General features: G+C 48.4%; 1 protein-coding gene across 1 annotated transcript in view; it reads left to right on the top strand.

The window, feature by feature from the left end:
* The window catches only part of LOC307024060 (uncharacterized protein), a 118,947-nt gene extending 99,092 nt beyond the window's left edge, over positions 1 to 19,855 (top strand). The window contains exon 2 of the mRNA XM_079657856.1: positions 18,879 to 19,855. Coding sequence (XP_079513982.1) covers positions 18,879 to 19,431 — 553 coding nt within the window. The 3' untranslated portion in view covers positions 19,432 to 19,855. The remainder of the gene's footprint in view (positions 1 to 18,878) is intronic.
* Positions 19,856 to 22,450: the final 2,595 nt, after the last annotated feature.

Raw genomic sequence — 22,450 nt, 5'->3', positions numbered from 1 at the left:
CGCAACGTTGATGAGACGTGTCAACCATGAAAGTCCCTCAACACCCAGAGCCTTCAGTATTTCTGGGCGGATCTCATCCACCCCTGGGGCTTTGCCACTGTGAAGTTGTTTGACGACCTCAGTGACCTCCCCCCGGGAGATTGGTGTTGATCCTCCGTCATACTCCAGCTCTGCCTCTAACATAGAGGGCGGAGTTGTCGGGTTCAGGAGTTCCTTAAAGTGCTCCTTCCACCGCCCTAACACTCCATCAGTTGAGGTCAACAACGTCCCATCCTTACTGTACACAGCTTGGATGGTTCCCTGCTTCCCCCTCCTGAGGTGTCGGACAGTTTTCCAGAACAACTTTGGTGCCGCCCGAAAGTCGTTTTCCATGTCTTCTCCGAACTTCTCCCACACCCGCTGCTTTGCCTCGGCCACGGCTGAGGCTGCTGCCCTTCGGGCCTGTCGGTACCTTGCAACTGCCTCGGGAGTCCCCCTATTTAGGGGCAATGGATGTCCACTTGCGGGAGACGACAGACAGTGGTGCGGTTAGCCAAAGTGACAATGGATGTCCACTTGCGGGAGACGACAGACAGTGGTGCGGTTAGCCAAAGTGACAGACCTAATGTTAGACCAATTTACAGGCAATGGACGTCCACTCTCGGGAGAGAGACCTCCAGCATGTGTCCCTGACATGGAGACTCTGTTTATTTCACTCATCCAGGACAGAGACCGGGGAAATCTCCTCTCTGTGGCCCCTCCAAGACCCCCAAAGGACGGACCACAGACCTCCAGCATGTGTCCCTGACATGGGCACCTCCATAACCTTGCACACCGTGAGTCCCCGGACTCCCGGACTTAAGCACTCCCCCACGGACTAAACCCAGATGTTCACACCCTACAGAACTCCATGCCCCTGGTTAACCTAAAGGGGGTGGATTTTGCGGTGCTTTACCGTCCGCACATCGGTATCCATATTCGGCCTTATTCACGGCACCACCACCCCTTCTGTGGAGGATATTCTCATGCTCCTGGTAACCCTTTAAATAGTCTGATACTGTCAGGGCTCATCACCGCACTTTACAAGCCATAAATAATGTTTAAATGGTCGGGGAAAGTGTTTTTAAACGTCTGGAAGAGAGTTGTAGCCTGTCATTTTGCAGGATATAATTTAACATGGAACCTCTCCTGGAAATGCGCAGAGTATGTCCATTTCCAGGAGAGGTTCCATGTTAAATTATATCCTGCAAAATGACAGCCTATAAGCCAGGAACAAGTGTTTGAAAGGCGGGGAAAAGTTGTTTAAAATAGTCGGAAAAGTGTTTTTAAACGTCTGGAAGAGAGTTGTTGCCTGTCATTTTGCAGGGTATAATTTAACATGGAACCTCTCCTGGAAATGCGCAGAGTATGTCCATTTCCAGGAGAGGTTCCATGTTAAATTATATCCAGCAAAATGACAGGCTATAAGCCAGGAACAAGTGTTTGAAAGGCGGGGAAAAGTTGTTTAAAATAGTCTGATACCTCCAGGGCGCATCACTGCATTTTACAAGCCAGGGAAGGTGTCGGAATCCTGGGTAAACATTGTTTAAATAGTCTGACACCTGGCACTGTATTTGCCCCTGGGAGAGGTTCCATGTTAAATTATATCCTGCAAAATGACAGGCTATAAGCCAGGAACAAGTGTTTGAAAGGCGGGGAAAAGTTGTTTAAAATAGTCTGATACCTCCAGGGCGCATCACCGCATTTTACAAGCCAGGGAAGGTGTCGGAATCCTGGGTAAACATTGTTTAAATAGTCTGACACCTGGCACTGTATTTGCCCCTGGGAGAGGTTCCATGTTAAATTATATCCTGCAAAATGACAGGCTATAAGCCAGGAACAAGTGTTTGAAAGGCGGGGAAAAGTTGTTTAAAATAGTCTGATACCTCCAGGGCGCATCACCGCATTTTACAAGCCAGGGAAGGTGTCGGAATCCTGGGTAAACATTGTTTAAATAGTCTGACACCTGGCACTGTATTTGCCCCTGGGAAACTTCAAGGTTATATTCATGTTTTATTATTTATTTAATAATCACATGATTTTTACAAAAACAGTATACACAGTATACATATATACAATAATAATAATAATAATAATAATATAACAATATACATAATAAAAACATGAAAAGTGGTGAAAATGAGAAAATGTATCCGAAAATAGTGCCTCCTAATGCGGGCATGTGGACAGTAGCCACAGACTCACAGGCACACACACACATGCAGAGATCCAGGGGGCGGAGCACATGGCTTTTTTTACCCAGAAATAAGTCTATGAGAGGCGGGGAGACTCAGAGGACAGGCTGCGTCACCTCACTTTGTAACCCAGGAAAAGAGCAGGAATTCTGGCTGCGTGAGTGTTAAAAGTGCATTCATCTGTGTTAATCCGACAGCCGCAGAGGTGCTGACGCAAAGCAGGCGGAACAAATTGATTATTTGAACCAGGAATAAATGTTTGCAAGGCGGGGAAAGTGTTCCTGCAGCCCCTCCATAACGGTAATAATGATTAGAAATGATTTCCAGGGCAGAAAGCGTTTTTTAAATGTGGAAAAAAATATGTTAAACTGTTTAAAAAGCACAAAGTGATTTGAGTGCAGTTCTCATGTGTCCCCACAGGAGGGCGCGTCGTCCCAGGGAGCACAGTGCATGGTGACAAGGTACGATTTATACCCTAAAATAGCATGCTAAGTGTGGGTGGATTAGTTTCAAAGCATGCACACTCTGCTCGTGTCAGACTTCCATCAAATAGACCGGGGAAAACACCTCTCATTAGCCCCTCACAGACCACCAAAGGACGGACTAAGCAGCTCCAGCACGGCTCCCTCACATGGAGCTCAGGTTATTTCATACCTCCAGGAGAGGGACCGGGAAAACCACCTCTCTGTAGCCCCTGACAGAGCCCCAAAGGACGGACTAAGGACCTCCGGCAACAGTGGCACTTCCATAACCTCGTGCACCGTGAGACCCCGGGCCCCCGGACTTAAGCACTCCCCCACGGACTAAACCCAGATGTTCACACCCTGCAGAATCTCATGCCCCTGGTCACCTTTAAGGGGGGGTGGATTTTGCGGTGCTTTACCGTCCGAACACAAGCATCAATATTCGTCCTCCTTCACAGCAGCAGCAGCAGCAGCAGCAGCAGCAGCAGCAGCAGCAGCAGCACCTGCCCTGCTGGAGGTTCACACTTTAACTTATTTGTATTCGTTTTTTTTTGTTCCCCTCCTCTGCCTTACACATCCTCCCACGCTCGAGCACTCCTCACTCGGACTAAACCCCTCCATGCACACCGCCAGAACCAGAACCTCACGCCCCTGGTGACCTTAAAGGTGTTTGTCTTTGTTTGTTTTTGTACTCCACATAGACAGGCAGGTGTTCAGCACCACGGACAGAGCGGGCCCGCTGCTGCTGCTGCTGGAAGGTGGAACACTTTGAGTCTTTTTATTTTCTCTTTTCTCCCTGCTCCTGCACACACCTTTTGTTCCCCTCCTCTGCATTACACATCCTCCCACGCTCGAGCACTCCTCACTCGGACTAAACCCAGATGTTCACACCCTACAGAACTTCATGCCCCTGGTTACACTAAAGGGGTGGATTTTGCGGTGCTTTACCATCCGCACATCGGCATACATATTCGGCCTTATTCATGACACTACCACCCCTTCTTTGGAGGATATTGCAGGATATAATTTAACATGGAACCTCTCCTGGAAATGCACAGAGTATGTCCATTTCCAGGAGAGGTTACATGTTAAATTATATCCTGCAAAATGACAGGCACTGTATTTGCCCCTGGGAACCTTCAAGGTTATACTAATGTTTTTTTTTTTTTTTTTATTTAATTATCACACCACTTTTACAAAAACAGTATACAAAATAAACATAATAACAACATGATTAACAGGGGCCTGGGGGCCATATTAGCCGTCTAACTTGTACAGTGCACCGGGGAAAAAAGGTTGAGTCCACGGCCCCTTTCCCCTCATCAGGAGTACCAATCGGTCCTGAAGAAGAGGTATCGCTGCTCTCCGCCCCTGAATCCTCTTCGGAGGTAGCTGACGGTGGTAGACCTCCTTCTGATGATGATGCTGCTGCAGCTGCTGCCGCCGCCCTGAACATGGAGCGGATCTTCAATGCCTCCTTTATTCCAGGCGTATTCGCGTAGAACCGGTCTGCAGTGCTTACGTCGTGGCACATAAACCTAGCCAGAATCGACCTGCTTTCTGGATCTTGGTGATGCTTGATATTGTCAGCCAGGGCAGTGCGCAAGATGGTGAAGGTGACGGCTGTTTCTAGCCCAGCATCAGCCCAAGCCCTCTTCAAGTGAGCGTTCAGGTTCTTGGAAGCCTGCTTCCCCGATGTGAAAAGGAAGAATTCATTCTGAGGACCCGACAAGCCCTCTTTTATCCCCATCCACCGCATGACCCAGCTAAACTCCTTTATTGTAAGCACCAGCTGTGCTTCACCAAATGTCTTGGCAGTCTTGTGATCCTGCACGTGGATGATGTAGCCCTCAGCAGTGCCCCTTCTGTCCGCCTCAAAGACCTCCGTGTTGGTCATGTTTGCATACACACCCGGACGGTGGCCATACAGGAGGCTCCAATGGAGGATTAGATAGCCATATAGCAGGTACTGGGTGATTGAGGTCGGATTGCTAGCCATCAGGTCAAGGAGATCAGGGATGCGCTTCTCAGCGGCCGCCATGGCGGCGAGAAGCTCCGCCTGGCTCGGCAGACGATCCAGCTTGTCCCTCTTCACCTTAAACTGGTGGAGAGTGACAGACTTTTTCAAATCGTTAATGTTGGCTTTCACCTCTCTGATGATGTTGGTCATATCAGACTGGGTGAGCCTGCACCCCCGGAGCTTTGATGCAGACAAGTACCTCAGGAAATGGTTCACAGTCTTCAGGAACAACAGCGATGTTGTGACTGTCCGGCCCGACTCTGAAATATACTTGCTCCAGCCACGGACCCTCTTTGTGTCTTTTAGAAACAGCCAGTCTGACAGCCGGTCAAAACCATGGGCCATGAATACTATGAAGTTCTTTATCCGGCTGACATTGGACATACAATTCTCTTTCCGTTTTACTGTCGGTGCAAGACCCTCACAATGACCTCTGTATGTCTGAATGTACGTCTCCATGCTTTTAGGCAACGTGATTTCACGCATGGTATTCCGCAGTCCCTTCCCAGTGCACCATTGATTTTGGGAAGAGGGCCAGTCCTTAGCCAGATTAGCTTTCAGCTTATTGGAGACAGACGAACGGGTCTTCTGGCATACAGGGGTCTCACTACAGGAGGCTTCTACGGACCGCATGACAGTCTGCATCGGGGTCTTGCTTCCGGAGGCTTCTGGGGACCGCATCACAGACTTGAGAGGGATCTCACTCGCAGAGGCTTCTATGGACCGCATGACAGTCTTCACTGGGGTCTCACTACCGGAGGCTTCTGGGGACCACATGACAGTCTTCACTGGGGTCTTGCTTCCGGAGGCTTCTGGGGACCGCATCACAGACTTGAGAGGGGTCTCTCTACCGGAGGCTTTGTCGGACCGCATGACAGTCTTCACCGGGGTCTTGCTTCCGGAGGCTTCTGGGGACCGCATGACAGTCTTCACCGGGGTCTCACTACCGGAGGCTTTGTCGGACCGCATGACAGTCTTCACCGGGGTCTTGCTTCCGGAGGCTTCTGGGGACCGCATCACAGACTTGAGGGGGGTCTCACTCGCAGAGGCTTCTATGGACCGCATGACAGTCTTCACCGGGGTCTTGAGAGGGGTATTGCTGCCGGAGGCTACTGAGTTCATGTCGGGGGTACTTGGGATTGCTACGCCCTTAAATCGTATACATTCTTCGTCTTCCTCAAGCAGAGCAGCAGTGGCATTCTGCTTCCTGGGTTTTAGACCCTGTTTTAGCCTGGAGCGCAGGGTCTTCACCTCATCAATGAGGGCATCCTTCTGAGCCCTCAATGCCACATTGTCCAGCCTCACCTGCATGCAGTCCTCTTCGTCACACTCGGTATGTGGGGAGAAGGGTGGAGGGTGCACCGGGTATTCCTCCTCATTGTCTATATCCAATGATGTAGCCATTCCAATGATGGGATTAGTCTCTCGGAGGTCATGGAGCAACTGCAGGGCCACACTATGCTTCAGCCTTGCCATGACCTGATGTGCCTCATCTCGGGAGAACTCAGGGTGGTCACGAGTTACATGACGGTGTAGTTTCCTCCCAGCATACGAACACCCTGTGATGGGACAGGGTTTGGTCCGAACATTTATTCTACCACTGGCCATTTTAAGAATGATGCCTCTTTCATCCAGGTTCCGCACTGCATGTTTGTGCTTAAGGTGCTTATTCAAAGCCAGATAGCGGAGGCTGCACACCGGGCATTCGGTCAACATCCTTCCAAAAACACACACAATGAATTCTATTTAAATGGTTTTCTGTTTCTCCGTTTATATGCGTTAGCCAACTGCTGATTGCAACCATGGGTCCGATGCTTCAATGCAGGGAACACGGACCAAGGGGAGGACTTGGGTTACCACCTGGTTAAAATAGTCCCACCTCCGCACCAACGCGACTGGCGATGGGTCCGATACATTGATTGTTTTTTGTTTCATGGTTCTGCCACGAACTCACAAGACAGTTTTGGGTACAAAACGTGGGGGTAACAGTACCTCCGGGCGCTCCGTCCCGCTCCGGCTTTCGCCGCAGCGGGGGGAGGAGGCATTGAACCCCTCGCACCTGCCCCCGGAGGAGGCAGGGGAGTCAGGTACCCGGAGGCGCACGGTGGACGGCCAGGGCGAGACCGCCACACCGCACTGGAGTCAGAGTTCCGAGTTTTTCGAGCCAGGTCCCGGTGAAACGCAGTACGGAGCACCCGGCAGGAACCTCCAGCAGACCCCCCCGCGCGGTTCCCTCGTCCCTCGGAAGAGGCGGAGAGGTGGGTGTTTTTCATCTGCTGGCGGACTGCCGGGGAGAACGTGCTGCTCGGGAGCCAGGCTCAGAGTTAGTGGAAGTGAGAGCCCGTGCACCTGCCTTTTACAGCAGGCACGCGCTGGTATCGGGGTGGGGAGAGAAGGTAGATGCAGAGGCTGCAGAAACAGCCAGAGCCTTTCCCCTCTAACACACCCCTCATTTGGTTCATGAGCACTGGGCAGAGTCCCCTGTCAACTCTCCTTATATTCCTCCGGAGACCAGTTGGGAAATGGCAGCATCCCACTTCACCTGGTAGACCATATCGTTAAATGAGCTCAGTAATGTACTGCACAACATCACATGGGTAAAATGAGCTATATCATGCACTGCAAAATCACATTTGGTTTATTTCCAAAAAGCCTGGAAAAAACACATATCCATCATGTCCTGTAAAATATCATTATTTGTTTATGTCCGCTCCAGGATTACCCGTAGTTTGGATGAACCGACCGCCAAGCACCGGAAGCTGGACCCGGGGAGGAGGCCCTCCGATGGCGGGTCAAATTTGATGATACCGCAGCTGGCTGGACACTAGCCGTAGAAGAACACCTGGGCGGGACCAGGCATGTCCCTCTTTGCAGACAAGCATATGTGCTCCCAGGAGCAGAGTCAAACCCGCAGTTTGGAAGAACCGACCGCCAGAGCACCGGCACGAAGCCGGGCCGGCGGAGGCCTTCCGATGGCGGGTCACGTTTGCCATTCGATCAATGTCTTTGCAGACAAGCATATATGTGGTTGTTACGCAGGATCAAATAGGTAGTTTGATGAAGTAGGGTCCTGTGCCCGGAGCAAGGCCAATTGCTGAATGCCGCAGCCGACTAAGGCCGCTATGCCACAGTGGAGGATGAGAGAAACAGGTGTTTGTTTTGCATTCCGCGGCAAAGAGGGGAGGTGGAACTTCCACCCCGCTACGGAACCTGTGGTGGGACCCCTGAGTCAGACGGTTCGTCTTGGAAACGCTTCATATCGGTCGGCCTGGGAGGTAAGAGACACGCAGGGTAACGGACACGCAGGGTTACCCCCACGCAGCCCACGCAACACGGAGGAGGCAGGGGAGTCTGGTACCCGGAGGCGCATGGCCGCAACACCGCACTGGAGTCAGGGTTTCGAGTTTTTCGAGCCAGGTCCCAGTGAACGCAAGACTCCAGCAGGAGCCTCCAGCAGACCCCCCCGACGTTTCCCTCGTCCCTCCCGGCCATCACAGTCGAACCCGCAGTTCGGAGGAACCGACCGCCAGAGCACTGGCACGAGGCCGGGCCGGCGGAGGCCCTCCGATGGCGGGTCGCGTTTGCCATTCGATCAGTGAGAAATCAGAAGAGGAAGGGGGAAGAAAAAAGACTAACTTGTCTTTTTGGAGAACCATCAAAAATGGGTGAAAATGAAAAAATGTATCCGAGAATAGTGCCCCATAAGGCGGGTAAAGTCCCCTGTCAACTCCCCTCACCTTCCTCCACACTCTGAAAAAGTCAGAGTTATTTTTTGGAGAACCATCAAAAATGGGTGAAAATGAAAAAATGTATCCGAGAATAGTGCCCCATAAGGCGGGTAAAGTCCCCTGTCAACTCCCCTCACCTTCCTCCACACTCTGAAAAAGTCAGTTATTTTTTGGAGAACCATCAAAAATGGGTGAAAATGAAAAAATGTATCCGAGAATAGTGCCCCATAAGGCGGGTAAAGTCCCCTGTCAACTCCCCTCACCTTCCTCCACACTCTGAAAAAGTCAGAGTTATTTTTTGGAGAACCATCAAAAATGGGTGAAAATGAAAAAATGTATCCGAGAATAGTGCCCCATAAGGCGGGTAAAGTCCCCTGTCAACTCCCCTCACCTTCCTCCACACTCTGAAAAAGTCAGTTATTTTTTGGAGAACCATCAAAAATGGGTGAAAATGAAAAAATGTATCCGAGAATAGTGCCCCATAAGGCGGGTAAAGTCCCCTGTCAACTCCCCTCACCTTCCTCCACACTCTGAAAAAGTCAGAGTTATTTTTTGGAGAACCATCAAAAAGGGCTAAAAGTGTTGAAATGTATCCGAGAATAGTGCCCCATAAGGCGGATTGAGTCCCCTGTCAACTCCCCTTACCTTCCTCCACACTCTGAAAAAGTCAGAGTTATTTTTTGGAGAACCATCAAAAAGGGCTAAAAGTGTTGAAATGTATCCGAGAATAGTGCCCCATAAGGCGGATAAAGTCCCCTGTCAACTCCCCTCACCTTCCTCCAGAGCCCAGTTCAAAAACTTTAAGTTTGGTAAGAACCATGCTGGGGGGTCTCCAGGCAACAAAATGTATCCGAGCCAAAGTGCACATACAGCGGATGAATTCCTCCATGAAGTTACACAGCCGTTTTTTTTCTGAGTCCTCTCAAAAACCGGGTTTCCGATTTCGTGCAGAAGGTAGCTTGTAAAACATGAACGGTTTTTTACAACGGAGGAGGGGAAGTCTGGATTCCCCTCTCCGTTGTACCTTGCAACGGGGGAGGGGAAAAGTGTTCGGCGCTTCGTCCCGAAGCGCCGAACACTTTTCCCCTTCTCCAATTTTCAGATCCCCTCTCCCATGTAATTTTAAAAGTTCATTTTTTGATTATTTTAACATATAATTGACCGTTTTCTTTCATTTTTTTTTCATTCCACGGGTGGGGGCCTATGGCAGGCTGCCTATGAGCTCCCAAATTTGGCCCGGATCATCCGGGATTTGTGGGATAAGCTCCATAAACTGACAAAGTCATCCAAACATGTCGCTTTTATAGCCCAAAGATATATCATGCAAATACATTAAAATAGTAAAAGGTACGATTGTGCTCGGCATTAACCGGAATTTGATTTATATAGCCCCCAAAAAATGATTAAAAATCGTTTTCGTGGGGAAAAGTGTTAAAACGCCTGATTAAAGCATTTGCGGGACCCCAGCGAGCTCCAGACTAGTTTCATTGTGTCGGGGACCCTGGAGAACGATAAGACCCATCATTTAAATACAAAAAACACCATTAAAAGTCACTTTTAGGGGCAAAAAACAGCCTCTGTCCACTTCGTTAACAAACTGATGGGGAAATGGACAAAATCGTGATTAAAGCATTTTGCGGGACCCCAGCGAGCTCCAGACTAGTTGCATTGTCTTGGGGACCCTCCACAAGGATAAGACCCATCATTTAAATACAAAAAACACCATTAAAAGTCACTTTTAAGGGCAAAAAACAGCCTCTGTCCACTTCGTTAACAAACTGATGGGGAAATGGACAAAATCGTGATTAAAGCATTTTGCGGGACCCCAGCGAGCTCCAGACTAGTTTCATTGTGTCGGGGACCCTGGAGAACGATAAGACCCATCATTTAAATACAAAAAACACCATTAAAAGTCACTTTTAGGGGCAAAAAACAGCCTCTGTCCACTTCGTTAACAAACTGATGGGCAAATGGACAAAAGTGTGATTAAAGCATTTGCGGGACCCCAGCGAGCTCCAGACTAGTTGCATTGTGTCGGGGACCCTCAGCAATGATAAGACCAATCATTTAAATACAAAAAACACCATTAAAAGTCACTTTTAAGGGCAAAAAACAGCCTCTGTCCACTTCGTTAACAAACTGATACGCAAATGGACAAAATCGTGATTAAAGCATTTGCGGGACCCCAGCGAGCTCCAGACTAGTTGCATTGTCTTGGGGACCCTCCACAATGATAAGACCCATCATTTAAATGCAAAACCCACCATTAAAAGTCACTTTTAGGGGCGAAAAACAGCCTCTGTCCACTTCGTTAACAAACTGATAGGCAAATGGACAGAAGGGGGAACACGGCCCAGCCGCTGCTCCGCTGCTCCAGACTATGTGCATTGTGTCGGGGAGCCAGGTCAAACCCCTCCATGCACACCGCCAGAACCAGAACCTCACGACCCTGGTGACCTTAAAGGTGTTTGTCTTTGTTTGTTTTTGTACTCCACATAGACAGGCAGGTGTTCAGCACCGCGGGCCCGCTGCTGCTGCTGCTGGAAGGTGGAACACTTTGAGTCTTTTTATTTTCTCTTTTCTCCCTGCTCCTGCACACACCTTTTGTTCCCCTCCTCTGCCTTACACATCCTCCCACGCTCGAGCACTCCTCACTCGGACTAAACCCCTCCATGCACACCGCCAGAACCAGAACCTCACGACCCTGGTGACCTTAAAGGTGTTGTCTTTGTTTGTTTTTGTATTCCACATAGACAGGCTGGGGTTCAGCACCACGCACAGAGCCTACCCGCTACCTCCAGGGCGCATCACCACATTTTACAAGCCAGGAAAGGTGCATGGATCCTGGGTAAACATTGATTAAGTGTTTTTAAATGTGTGGAACAGTGTTTTGTCACTTTCAAAACTCTCCTGTCATTGACCGGAGAATTTGGGTCGATGTTGTATTCAATCTGGCCATTAATATTCCAGTGAGACGAAGTACGTACATTGACCGGAGTGATCCCATGTTAATGTTGTCCAAATACCGGAACATTCCCTAACCAGAAGTAAGGTTCCAGAGCCGACGCTGTGCGTAGAGGTGAGCGCAACCAGATCCAACTGGTAACGCTCCACCTCCCGCACAAGCTCCGACTCCTTCCCCCCCAGAGAGGTGACGTTCCACGTCCCCAAAGCCAGCTTCTGTCGCCCGGGTCTGGTCCGTCGAGACCCTCTGCCTTCACTGCCACCCTTCTGGCAGCGCACCCGACCCCATCGCTGTTTCCCGTAGGTGGTGGGCCCGCGGGACGGAGAAGCGGAGGTGTTGCCCATGTCGCCTTTTCGGGCTGTGCCCGGCCGGGCTCCGTGGCAAGCCCGGCCACCAGACGCTCGCCGACGAGTCCTCCTTCTGGGCCTGGCTCCAGAAGGGGACCCCGGGCTTCCTCCGGGCCGGGTACCCTCACTTCGTGTGTCGTCTTTCATGAGGTCTTGTGAACCAATCTTAGTCTGGCTCTTGCCTGAGACCAATTTGCCATGGGAGACCCTACCAGGAACACAAGGTTCCAGACAACACAGCCCCCAGGTTCATCAGGGCACACAAACCTCTCTACCACGGTAAGGTGCTGGTTCTTCAGAGATGGGGGGGGGGGGTCGTTTTCACTGTAGGTAAAACATAATTTTTGGACGGACACTATAAGTTACAGTTTTTTACCATGTTCAATCTGAATTTTCTTTAAAATAAAAAACATCTATATTTGATTCTGACTTTTCTACATCCAACTCACAGATTTATCATTGCTTTGAGTTTTAATTAATTTTCCCCTTTTAGAAGTGTAGTTATGGTCATTTGTTCTGGAAATGTCATTTTCTAGCCTGAGACCTGAAAAACAGGCTTGGTGTTGTTTATAAGGCTAAGGGTTGTTTATATTTCACATCATTAATCAGAATCTGCAAAGTAACTCAAATAAATGTAGTGGAGTAAAAATACCAGGTTAACCTCTGAATTGTAGTGGAGTAGAACAAAGTACAGTATAATACATTGCATGTTGTACATGCTGCTGTAACAAAAACATTTCCCAACTTGGGATCAATAAAGTATATCTTATCTTATCTTAAGATGATCGATGGCTACTGCCATATTTGCAACATTTGCCTCAAGTGATAAACAAGTGCATTTTTCAGGCTTACCAATTAACAACAGGAGGAGTCACAGACAGAAGACCAGCTGTTAAATAAAGCTCTTCTGACCTTAGCTGCAATACAGGTTTATTAATGCTGACCATTATGGACACAAGCAATTTTCACCCATTAATTATATGTTTTAAATTTGATAACACCACTGTATACAGTTTAATACTGGCAACTTCTAATTATGGGAAATACAAGTAGAGATGTGCCATAGACCATTTCATAGAGCTGTTTTGACGCTCGGCATAACCTTGGCGCACTGCCACTCCAACATCCAATTACAGAGCTTGATGACTAATCACGGAGTTTGTAAAGCAAGGCGGATGTTGTAGTCCCAAACGATAGCTGGGGATTCTGGGTAGTGTAGTGTCTTCGGAAACATTAGTGTCTAAACTCCTAAAAAACTATTTGTTTCTCTGAATCGAAGATTAAAAACGCAAAAGCATTGCACACAATTTAAACCAATCAATATTGTGTAATTAACAAGGATAAACTGATGTTTTTTTAGTGGATGAGTAATGCAGATATATATCTGTAAAATCATTTGACAGTGAGGGGAATACTTCCGGTTTTATTATGAAAACTTCGAGACCGGAAAAACTGTGTTCACCCTGTGAGGGTTGACGCCAACTGGGACGCTGTGGGGAAAGACGTAGTATATTAACGTTCTCCTGATGAGACCTCAAATCATCTTCGTAATATCTATCAAACTATAGATCCTACACATCCACTGGACGTGGATTCTAAAAGTACAATATACACTTCTCGCTAGAAATTGAATCAAAAAGCGTTTTAATGGCCAAACTATTCACACTAAGCCCTGGCAACACATCACCCCCACCCTCATCCACCTTCACTGGCTCCCGGTCACGTCACGCATCAAGTACAAACTCGTCCTGTTAACATACAAATCTCTCCACTCCCTAGCCCCTGCTTATATCTCTGACCTCCTTCAGCCCTACACCCCTTCTCGTCAACTGCGGTCCTCCGACAACGGGCTGCTCTCCATCCAGCGCTCCAAGCTAAAAACCTTTGGCAACAGGGCTTTCAGTGTCGCAGATCCCACCCTCTGGAATGCTCTCCCCTCTGCTATCAGGAATGCCGACTCTCTGGACACTTTCAAAAAACAATTCAAACACCATCTGTTCACCCTTGCCTTTGGCCTCAGCTAAAATGCAGTACCCAGCAACCGGTTATTGAAAACCGCAGCGACCTGCGAAACACACACAAAACAGGAAAAACGACCGGCAAAAGCACAGAAAAGGTTCGGAAATCATGACGGGTGATAGGCCGCGTGAGCCCAGTCACGTGGACTGCAACTCGCATGATTGATATCGGTAGGATCAATTTAGTCGCTCGCAATGCGAGCGATAACCATGCAAAACCCACACAAAACAGGGCAAAAGACGGGCAAAAGTGGCCTAAATCATGACAGTAGGTAGCCCACGCCATCCTAGGCCGTCCATAAACATGATTGATATCGGTCCGATTATTATTAGGGTCTGAGACCTAGGTCGGCGAAGACCCTATTGAAATCGGTCGCGCAGCGACCGATAAACCTGCGAAACACACACAAAACAGGGAAAAAGACGGGCAAAAGCCCATCAAAAGTGGCCTAAATCATGACAGTAGGTGGCCCACGCCAACCTAGTCACATGGGCGCTCCGGCCCTCAACAGCTCTACGCCAATTTTGGGATGTCATCATATGCCGTTTCCATGGCAACGCTTCCTTCGCCATAAAATACCATGTTGTTGTAAGTCAATGGAAAATCGTCCAAACGGCACCAGACTTCAGACTATCATTAATGGTCCGGCCCTCAACAGCTCTATGTCAATTATGGAATGTCCTCATATGCCGTTGCCATGGTGACAGTTCCCTCGCCATGAAACACGGTGTTGTCCTAACTCAATGGACAATGGTCCAAACTGCACCAGACTTCAGACTATCATTAATGGTCCGGCCCTCAACAGCTCTATGTCAATTATGGGATGTCCTCATATGCCGTTGCCATGGCAATGCGTCCCCCGCCAATAAACCTGGTGTTGTCGTAACTCCAATGGACAAGGTCCCATCGTCCCCCAGACTTAACTTTTATATCACCGGTCAATGCCTCAACAGCTCTACGTGAAATCCGAGATCTCACCATATGCCGTTTCCATGGCAACACTTCCCTCGCCAAAAAACCCGGTATTGACGTAACTCAATGGAAAATCATCCAAACGGCACCAGACTTCAGACTATCATTAATGGTCCGGCCCTCAACAGCTCTATGTCAATTATGGGATGTCATCATATGCCGTTCCCATGGCAACGCTTCCTTCGCCATAAAATACCATGTTGTTGTAAGTCAATGGAAAATAGTCCAAACGGCACCAGACTTCATATGATGGCTAATGGTCTGGCCCTCAACAGCTCTCCGCCAATTATGGGATGTCATCATATGCCGTTTCAATGGCAACGCGTCCCTCGCCAAAAAACCTGGTGTTGTTGTAATTCAATGGAAAATCCTCCAAACGGCACCAGACTTCAGACTATCATTAATGGTCCGGCCCTCAACAGCTCTCTCTCAATTAGGGGATGTCAACATATGCCGTTTCCATGGCAACCCATCCTTCGCCAAAAAATACGATGTTGTTGTAAGTCAATGGAAAATCGTCCAAACAGCACCAAACTTCAGACTATCATTAATGGTCCGGCCCTCAACAGCTCTACGTCAATTATGGGATGTAGTCATATGCCGTTTCCATGGCAACGCTTCCTTCGCCATAAAATACCATGTTGTTGTAAGTCAATGGAAAATCGTCCAAACGGCACCAGACTTCAGACTATCATTAATGGTCCGAACCTCAACAGCTTTATGTCAATTATGGGATGTCCTCATATGCCGTTGCCATGGCAATGCGTCCCCCGCCAATAAACCTGGTGTTGTCGTAACTCCAATGGACAAGGTCCCATCGTCCCCCAGACTTAACTTTTATATCACCGGTCAATGCCTCAACAGCTCTACGTGAAATCCGAGATCTCACCATATGCCGTTTCCATGGCAACACTTCCCTCGCCAAAAAACCCGGTATTGACGTAACTCAATGGAAAATCATCCAAACGGCACCAGACTTCAGACTATCATTAATGGTCCGGCCCTCAACAGCTCTATGTCAATTATGGGATGTCATCATATGCCGTTTCCATGGCAACGCTTCCTTCGCCATAAAATACCATGTTGTTGTAAGTCAATGGAAAATCGTCCAAACGGCACCAGACTTCATATGATGGCTAATGGTCCGGCCCTCAACAGCTCTCCGCCAATTATGGGATGTCATCATATGCCGTTTCGATGGCAACGCGTCCCTCGCCAAAAAACCTGGTCTTTTTGTAATTCAATGGAAAATCGTCCAAACGGCACCAGACTTCAGACTATCATCAATGGTCCGGCCCTCAACAGCTCTCTGTCAATTAGGGGATGTCAACATATGCCGTTTCCATGGCAACGCATCCTTCGCCAAAAAATACGATTTTGTTGTAAGTCAATGGAAAATCGTCCAAACAGCACCAAACTTCAGACTATCATTAATGGTCCGGCCCTCAACAGCTCTACGTCAATTATGGGATGTCATCATATGCCGTTTCCATGGCAACGCTTCCTTCGCCATAAAATACCATGTTGTTGTAAGTCAATGGAAAATCGTCCAAACGGCACCAGACTTCAGACTATCATTAATGGTCCGGCCCTCAACAGCTCTATGTCAATTATGGGATGTCCTCATATGCCGTTGCCATGGCAATGCTTTCCCCGCCAATAAACCTGGTGTTGTCGTAACTCCAATGGACAAGGTCCCATCGTCCCCCAGACTTAACTTTTATATCACCGGTCAATGCCTCAACAGCTCTACGTGAAAACCGAGATCTCAACATATGCCGTTTCCATGGCAACACTTCCCTCGCCAAAAAACCCGGTATTGACGTAACTCAATGGAAAATCATCCAAACGGCACCAGACTTCAGACTATCATTAATGGTCCGGCCCTCAACAGCTCTATGTCAATTATGGGATGTCATCATATGCCGTTTCCATGGCAACGCTTCCTTCGCCATAAAATACCATGTAGTTGTAAGTCAATGGAAAATCGTCCAAACGGCACCAGACTTCATATGATGGCTAATGGTCCGGCCTTCAACAGCTCTCCGCCAATTATGGGATGTCAACATATGCCGTTTCGATGGCAACGCGTCCCTCGCCAAAAAACCTGCTGTTGTTGTAATTCAATGGAAAATCCTCCAAACGGCACCAGACTTCAGACTATCATTAATGGGCCGGCCTTCAACAGCTCTATGCCAATTATGGGATGTCATCATATGCCGTTGCCATGGCAACAGATCCCTCGCCATGAAACACGGTGTTGTCCTAATTCAATGGAAAATCGTCCAAACGGCACCAGACTTCAGACTATCATTAATGGTCCGGCCCTCAACAGCTCTATGTCAATTATGGGATGTCCTCATATGCTGTTGCCATGGCAATGCGTCCCCCGCCAATAAACCTGGTGTTGTCGTAACTCCAATGGACAAGGTCCCATCGTCCCCCAGACTTAACTTTTATATCACCGGTCAATGCCTCAACAGCTCTACGTGAAATCCGAGATCTCACCATATGCCGTTTCCATGGCAACACTTCCCTCGCCAAAAAACCCGGTATTGACGTAACTCAATGGAAAATCATCCAAACGGCACCAGACTTCAGACTATCATTAATGGTCCGGCCCTCAACAGCTCTATGTCAATTATGGGATGTCATCATATGCCGTTTCCATGGCAACGCTTCCTTCGCCATAAAATGGACTGGACTCTCTCTGTCCTCTCACATCACGGCCGGCTCGTCAGTCCCCTCCTGCTCCCTGGCTAAATGACGCACTGCGTGCTAATAGAACCATCCTTCGGGCAGCAGAGCGGAAATGGTGGAAATCCAAACACCATGACGACCTCCTAACCTATCAGGCTCTCCTCTCCTCTTTCTCTGCTTCCATCTCTCAGGCAAAAAGCACTTTCTTTCAAGATAAGATCCAATCTTCCTATTCCAATCCCAAAAAACTATTTTCTATCTTCTCCACCCTCTTGGACCCTCCCAAAGCACCTCCCCCCTCCTCCCTTCTGTCAAGCGACTTTGTTAACCACTTTGAAAAAAAGGTTGATGATATTCGCTCTTCCTTTTCTGACTCACCTTTACTCACCGCTGGGTCACCAGACCCTCCCTTCACCCACACACTGACCTCCTTCTCCCCTCTCTCTCCAAGTGAGGTTCTTACCCTCGTTACCTCTGCCCGTCCTACCACCTGTCCTCTGGACCCTATCCCCTCAAACCTCCTTCAGACTATCGCTCCTGATATTCTACCATTTCTCACCCATTTCATCAACACTTCTCTAACTTCTGGTCACTTTCCAAACAGTCTCAAGGAGGCAAGAGTAAACCCTCTCCTTAAGAAACCCACTCTCAATCCGTCTGATGTTATTAACTACAGGCCCGTCTCTCTCCTCCCGTTCCTGTCTAAAACACTTGAACGCGCTGTCTTTAAACAACTCTCCTGTTATCTCCATCAGAACAACCTTCTGGATCCGCACCAGTCTGGTTTCAAGGCAGGTCACTCAACAGAAACTGCTCTCCTTGCTGTCTCTGATGAACTGCACACTGCTAAAGCAGCCTCCCTCTCCTCTGTCATCATCCTTCTGGACCTGTCTGCTGCATTCGACACAGTGAACCATCGGATCCTCCTTCGCACTCTCCAAGAACTTGGAGTTTCAGGCACTGCACTTTCCCTCCTCACCTCATACCTCAACGACCGCACCTACAGGGTTACTTGGAGAGGGTCCGAGTCCGACCCTTGTCAATTAACTACAGGGGTCCCTCAGGGCTCGGTTCTTGGTCCCCTCCTCTTCTCCCTGTACACAAACTCGCTCGGGTCTGTCATTAGCCCGCATGGTTTTTCATACCACTGCTACGCTGACGACACCCAACTAATTCTGTCCTTTCCCCGCTCAGAGACCCAGGTCGTCGCACGCATCTCTGCTTGCCTAGCAGACATCTCTCGGTGGATGTCTGCTCATCACCTCAAGCTCAACCTTGACAAGACTGAACTGCTCTTCCTTCCGGGAAAAGATTGTCCCACTCTTGACCTAACAATCAACATCGGCACCTCTGTTGTTTCCCCGACTCAGACTGCAAGGAATCTGGGTGTGGTCCTAGATAACAAATTGTCCTTCACTGCAAACATCGCTGCTACAACCCGCTGCTGCAGATACACGCTTTACAACATCAGGAGGATACGTCCCCAGCTGACCCAGACATCAGCGCAGATTCTGGTCCAGGCTCTCGTCATCTCACGCCTAGACTACTGCAACTCCCTCCTGGCTGGTCTACCTGCATGTGCCATCCGACCTCTGCAGCTCATCCAGAATGCAGCGGCTCGTCTGGTCTTCAACCTTCCCAAATTCTCCCACACCACACCGCTCCTCCGCTCCCTTCACTGGCTTCCAGTAACTGCTAGAATCCACTTCAAGACACTGGTACTTGCGTACCATGCTGTGAATGGATCTGGCCCTTCCTACATCCAGGACATGGTTAAACCGTACACCCCAGCACGTGCACTCCGCTCTGCATCAGCCAAACAGCTCGCTGCACCCGCACTGCGAGGGGGACCCAAGTTCCCGTCAGCAAAAACACGTGGGTTTGCTATCCTGGCTCCAAAATGGTGGAATGAGCTCCCCATTGAAATCAGGACAGCAGATAGCTTACACATCTTCCGACGCAAACTGAAAACTCATCTCTTTAGACTCCACTTCGAGCGATAGAATTACTAACAAAGCACTTATATACTAATAAAGGGCTGGCTTTCTAAATGCCAGTTGAGTAGCACTTGAAATGTTTGGCTCTATGAAACCTGATGTACTTATATGATTCTGTTTTCTTAAAGGTTGTATCTTCCTGGTCGAATGCACTTATTGTAAGTCGCTTTGGATAAAAGCGTCAGCTAAATGCAATGTAATGTAATGTAAAAAATACCATGTTGTTGTAAGTCAATGGAAAATCGTCCAAACGGCACCAGACTTCATATGATGGCTAATGGTCCGGCCCTCAACAGCTCTCCGCCAATTATGGGATGTCATCATATGCCGTTTCGATGGCAACGCGTCCCTCGCCAAAAAACCTGGTGTTGTTGTAATTCAATGGAAAATCCTCCAAACGGCACCAGACTTCAGACTATCATTAATGGTCCGGCCCTCAACAGCTCTATGCCAATTATGGGATGTCATCATATGCCGTTGCCATGGCGACAGTTCCCTCGCCATGAAACACGGTGTTGTCCTAACTCAATGGAAAATGGTCCAAACTGCACCAGACTTCAGACTATCATTAATGGTCCGGCCCTCAACAGCTCTATGCCAATTATGGGATGTCATCATATGCCGTTGCCATGGCAACAGATCCCTCGCCATGAAACACGGTGTTGTCCTAATTCAATGGAAAATCGTCCAAACGGCACCAGACTTCAGACTATCATTAATGGTCCGGCCCTCAACAGCTCTATGTCAATTATGGGATGTCCTCATATGCCGTTGCCATGGCAATGCGTCCCCCGCCAATAAACCTGGTGTTGTCGTAACTACAATGGACAAGGTCCCATCGTCCCCCAGTCTTAACCTTTATATCACCGGTCAATGCCTCAACAGCTCTACGTGAAATCTGAGATCTCACCATATGCCGTTTCCATGGCAACACTTCCCTCGCCATGAAACATGGTGTTGTCCTAACTCAATGGAAAATCATCCAAATGGCACCAGACTTTAGATGATGGCTAATGGTTTGTCCCTCAACACCTCAATATGACAATAGTGAGTTTTCCCCAAAAGCTGTTGCCATGGCAACACACCCCTCGCCGTTAACCACGATATTGCTATAAGTCCTGTGTATATGGTCGAAAACTGTTCAAACTTTACATGTGTGCTAACTGTCAAGCCCTCGACACATATATGTGTCAGTTTTGAGATTTTGTCAAATTTCGTTGCTATGATAACAAAATGGTCTCCGTGAAACACGGTTTTCTCATAACTCCAGTTAACATGCTCCAAACGGCCCAAAACTTCACAGATCTGATAACGATGCAGCCCTCAACACATCTAGGGGTATTATGGGGTTTCATCAAATTCCGTTGCCATGGCGACAGATCCCTCGCCATCAAACACAATGTATCTGATACTGCTGTAACTCCTAAATACATTGTCCGATCGGCCTGAAACTTCCCACGTTTGCCAACGGCCGAGTCCTTCAGACACCTAGACACGTCGACGTGCGGACAACAGCCTGCGGAGCGTCGAAGACCCGCTCAACGCTGCTCGCAGCTTTAATTATTATTCTGATTATTATTTTAATACATTGCGCGCACTTTTGACCCCCGCAACATATGTGAAAACTCACCAAATTTCGCACGCGCGTCAGAAGTCGTGAAAATTGCGATGTGTAATTGGTTCCGGAACTTTGCGTCAAAAATTGCGTAGGCCACGCCCACTTCCGTTTTTAACGTTAACTCCCCCCACTTTAACTTTCACGTAAACGAACGAAACTCGCTACGCATATCTAGGGTGCGGAGACGAGCAAAAAAGCCTCTTGGAGGGGTATAAAATAACGTACAGGAAGTCGGCCATTTTGAATTTGGTGTCGTAAAAACACAATTTATCGCGTTTTTCGTCCTCCGTACGAATTTTGTATCGCGTTCGGGACTTTATCCGAACGACTCGAAATTCGTCAGGTATTATCTCGAGACATGGGCGGCAAATTGTTATCATGCAGTTTTTTGGTTTTTCGCACGGCATGACCGTGATTTGGCGCCAAAGTTCGCGTTCGCTCGATGCTAGGCGGTCCCTTGCCATGGAACACGATGATGGCATAACGCCAACTGAAATACTCAGAACGCCACCAAACTTCACATGATGGTTAACACTGCGGCCCTGAACAGCTCTAGGTCAAATCTGATGTTACTTAATTTGCCATTACCATGGCAACGGATCCTTCGCCATTAAACACGTTGTCGCTGTAACTCCAATGGACACGGTCCCATCGTCCCCCAATCTTCACTTTTATATCACCTGTCCATGCCTCAACAGCTCTACGTTAAATATGAAATCTCACCATTTGTCGTTTCCATGGCAACGCTTCCCTCGCCAAAAAACCTGGTCTTTTTGTAATTCAATGGAAAATCGTCCAAACGGCACCAGACTTCAGACTATCATTAATGGTCCGGCCCTCAACAGCTCTATGCGAATTATGGGATGTCATCATATTCCGTTGCCATGGCAACAGATCCCTCGCCAAAAAACCTGGTCTTTTTGTAATTCAATGGAAAATCGTCCAAACGGCACCAGACTTGAGACTATCATTAATGGTCCGGCCCTCAACAGCTCTCTCTCAATTAGGGGATGTCAACATATGCCGTTTCCATGGCAACCCATCCTTCGCCAAAAAATACGATGTTGTTGTAAGTCAATGGAAAATCGTCCAAACAGCACCAAACTTCAGACTATCATTAATGGTCCGGCCCTCAACAGCTCTACGCCAATTTTGGGATGTCATCATATGCCGTTTCCATGGCAACGCTTCCTTCGCCATAAAATACCATGTTGTTGTAAGTCAATGGAAAATCGTCCAAACGGCACCAGACTTCAGACTATCATTAATGGTCCGGCCCTCAACAGCTCTATGTCAATTATGGAATGTCCTCATATGCCGTTGCCATGGTGACAGTTCCCTCGCCATGAAACACGGTGTTGTCCTAACTCAATGGACAATGGTCCAAACTGCACCAGACTTCAGACT

Source organism: Notothenia rossii, assembly GCF_949606895.1.
Source record: "Notothenia rossii genome assembly, chromosome: 11".
NCBI lineage: Eukaryota > Metazoa > Chordata > Actinopteri > Perciformes > Nototheniidae > Notothenia > Notothenia rossii.
This window is presented reverse-complemented; position numbering and strand designations above follow the sequence as displayed.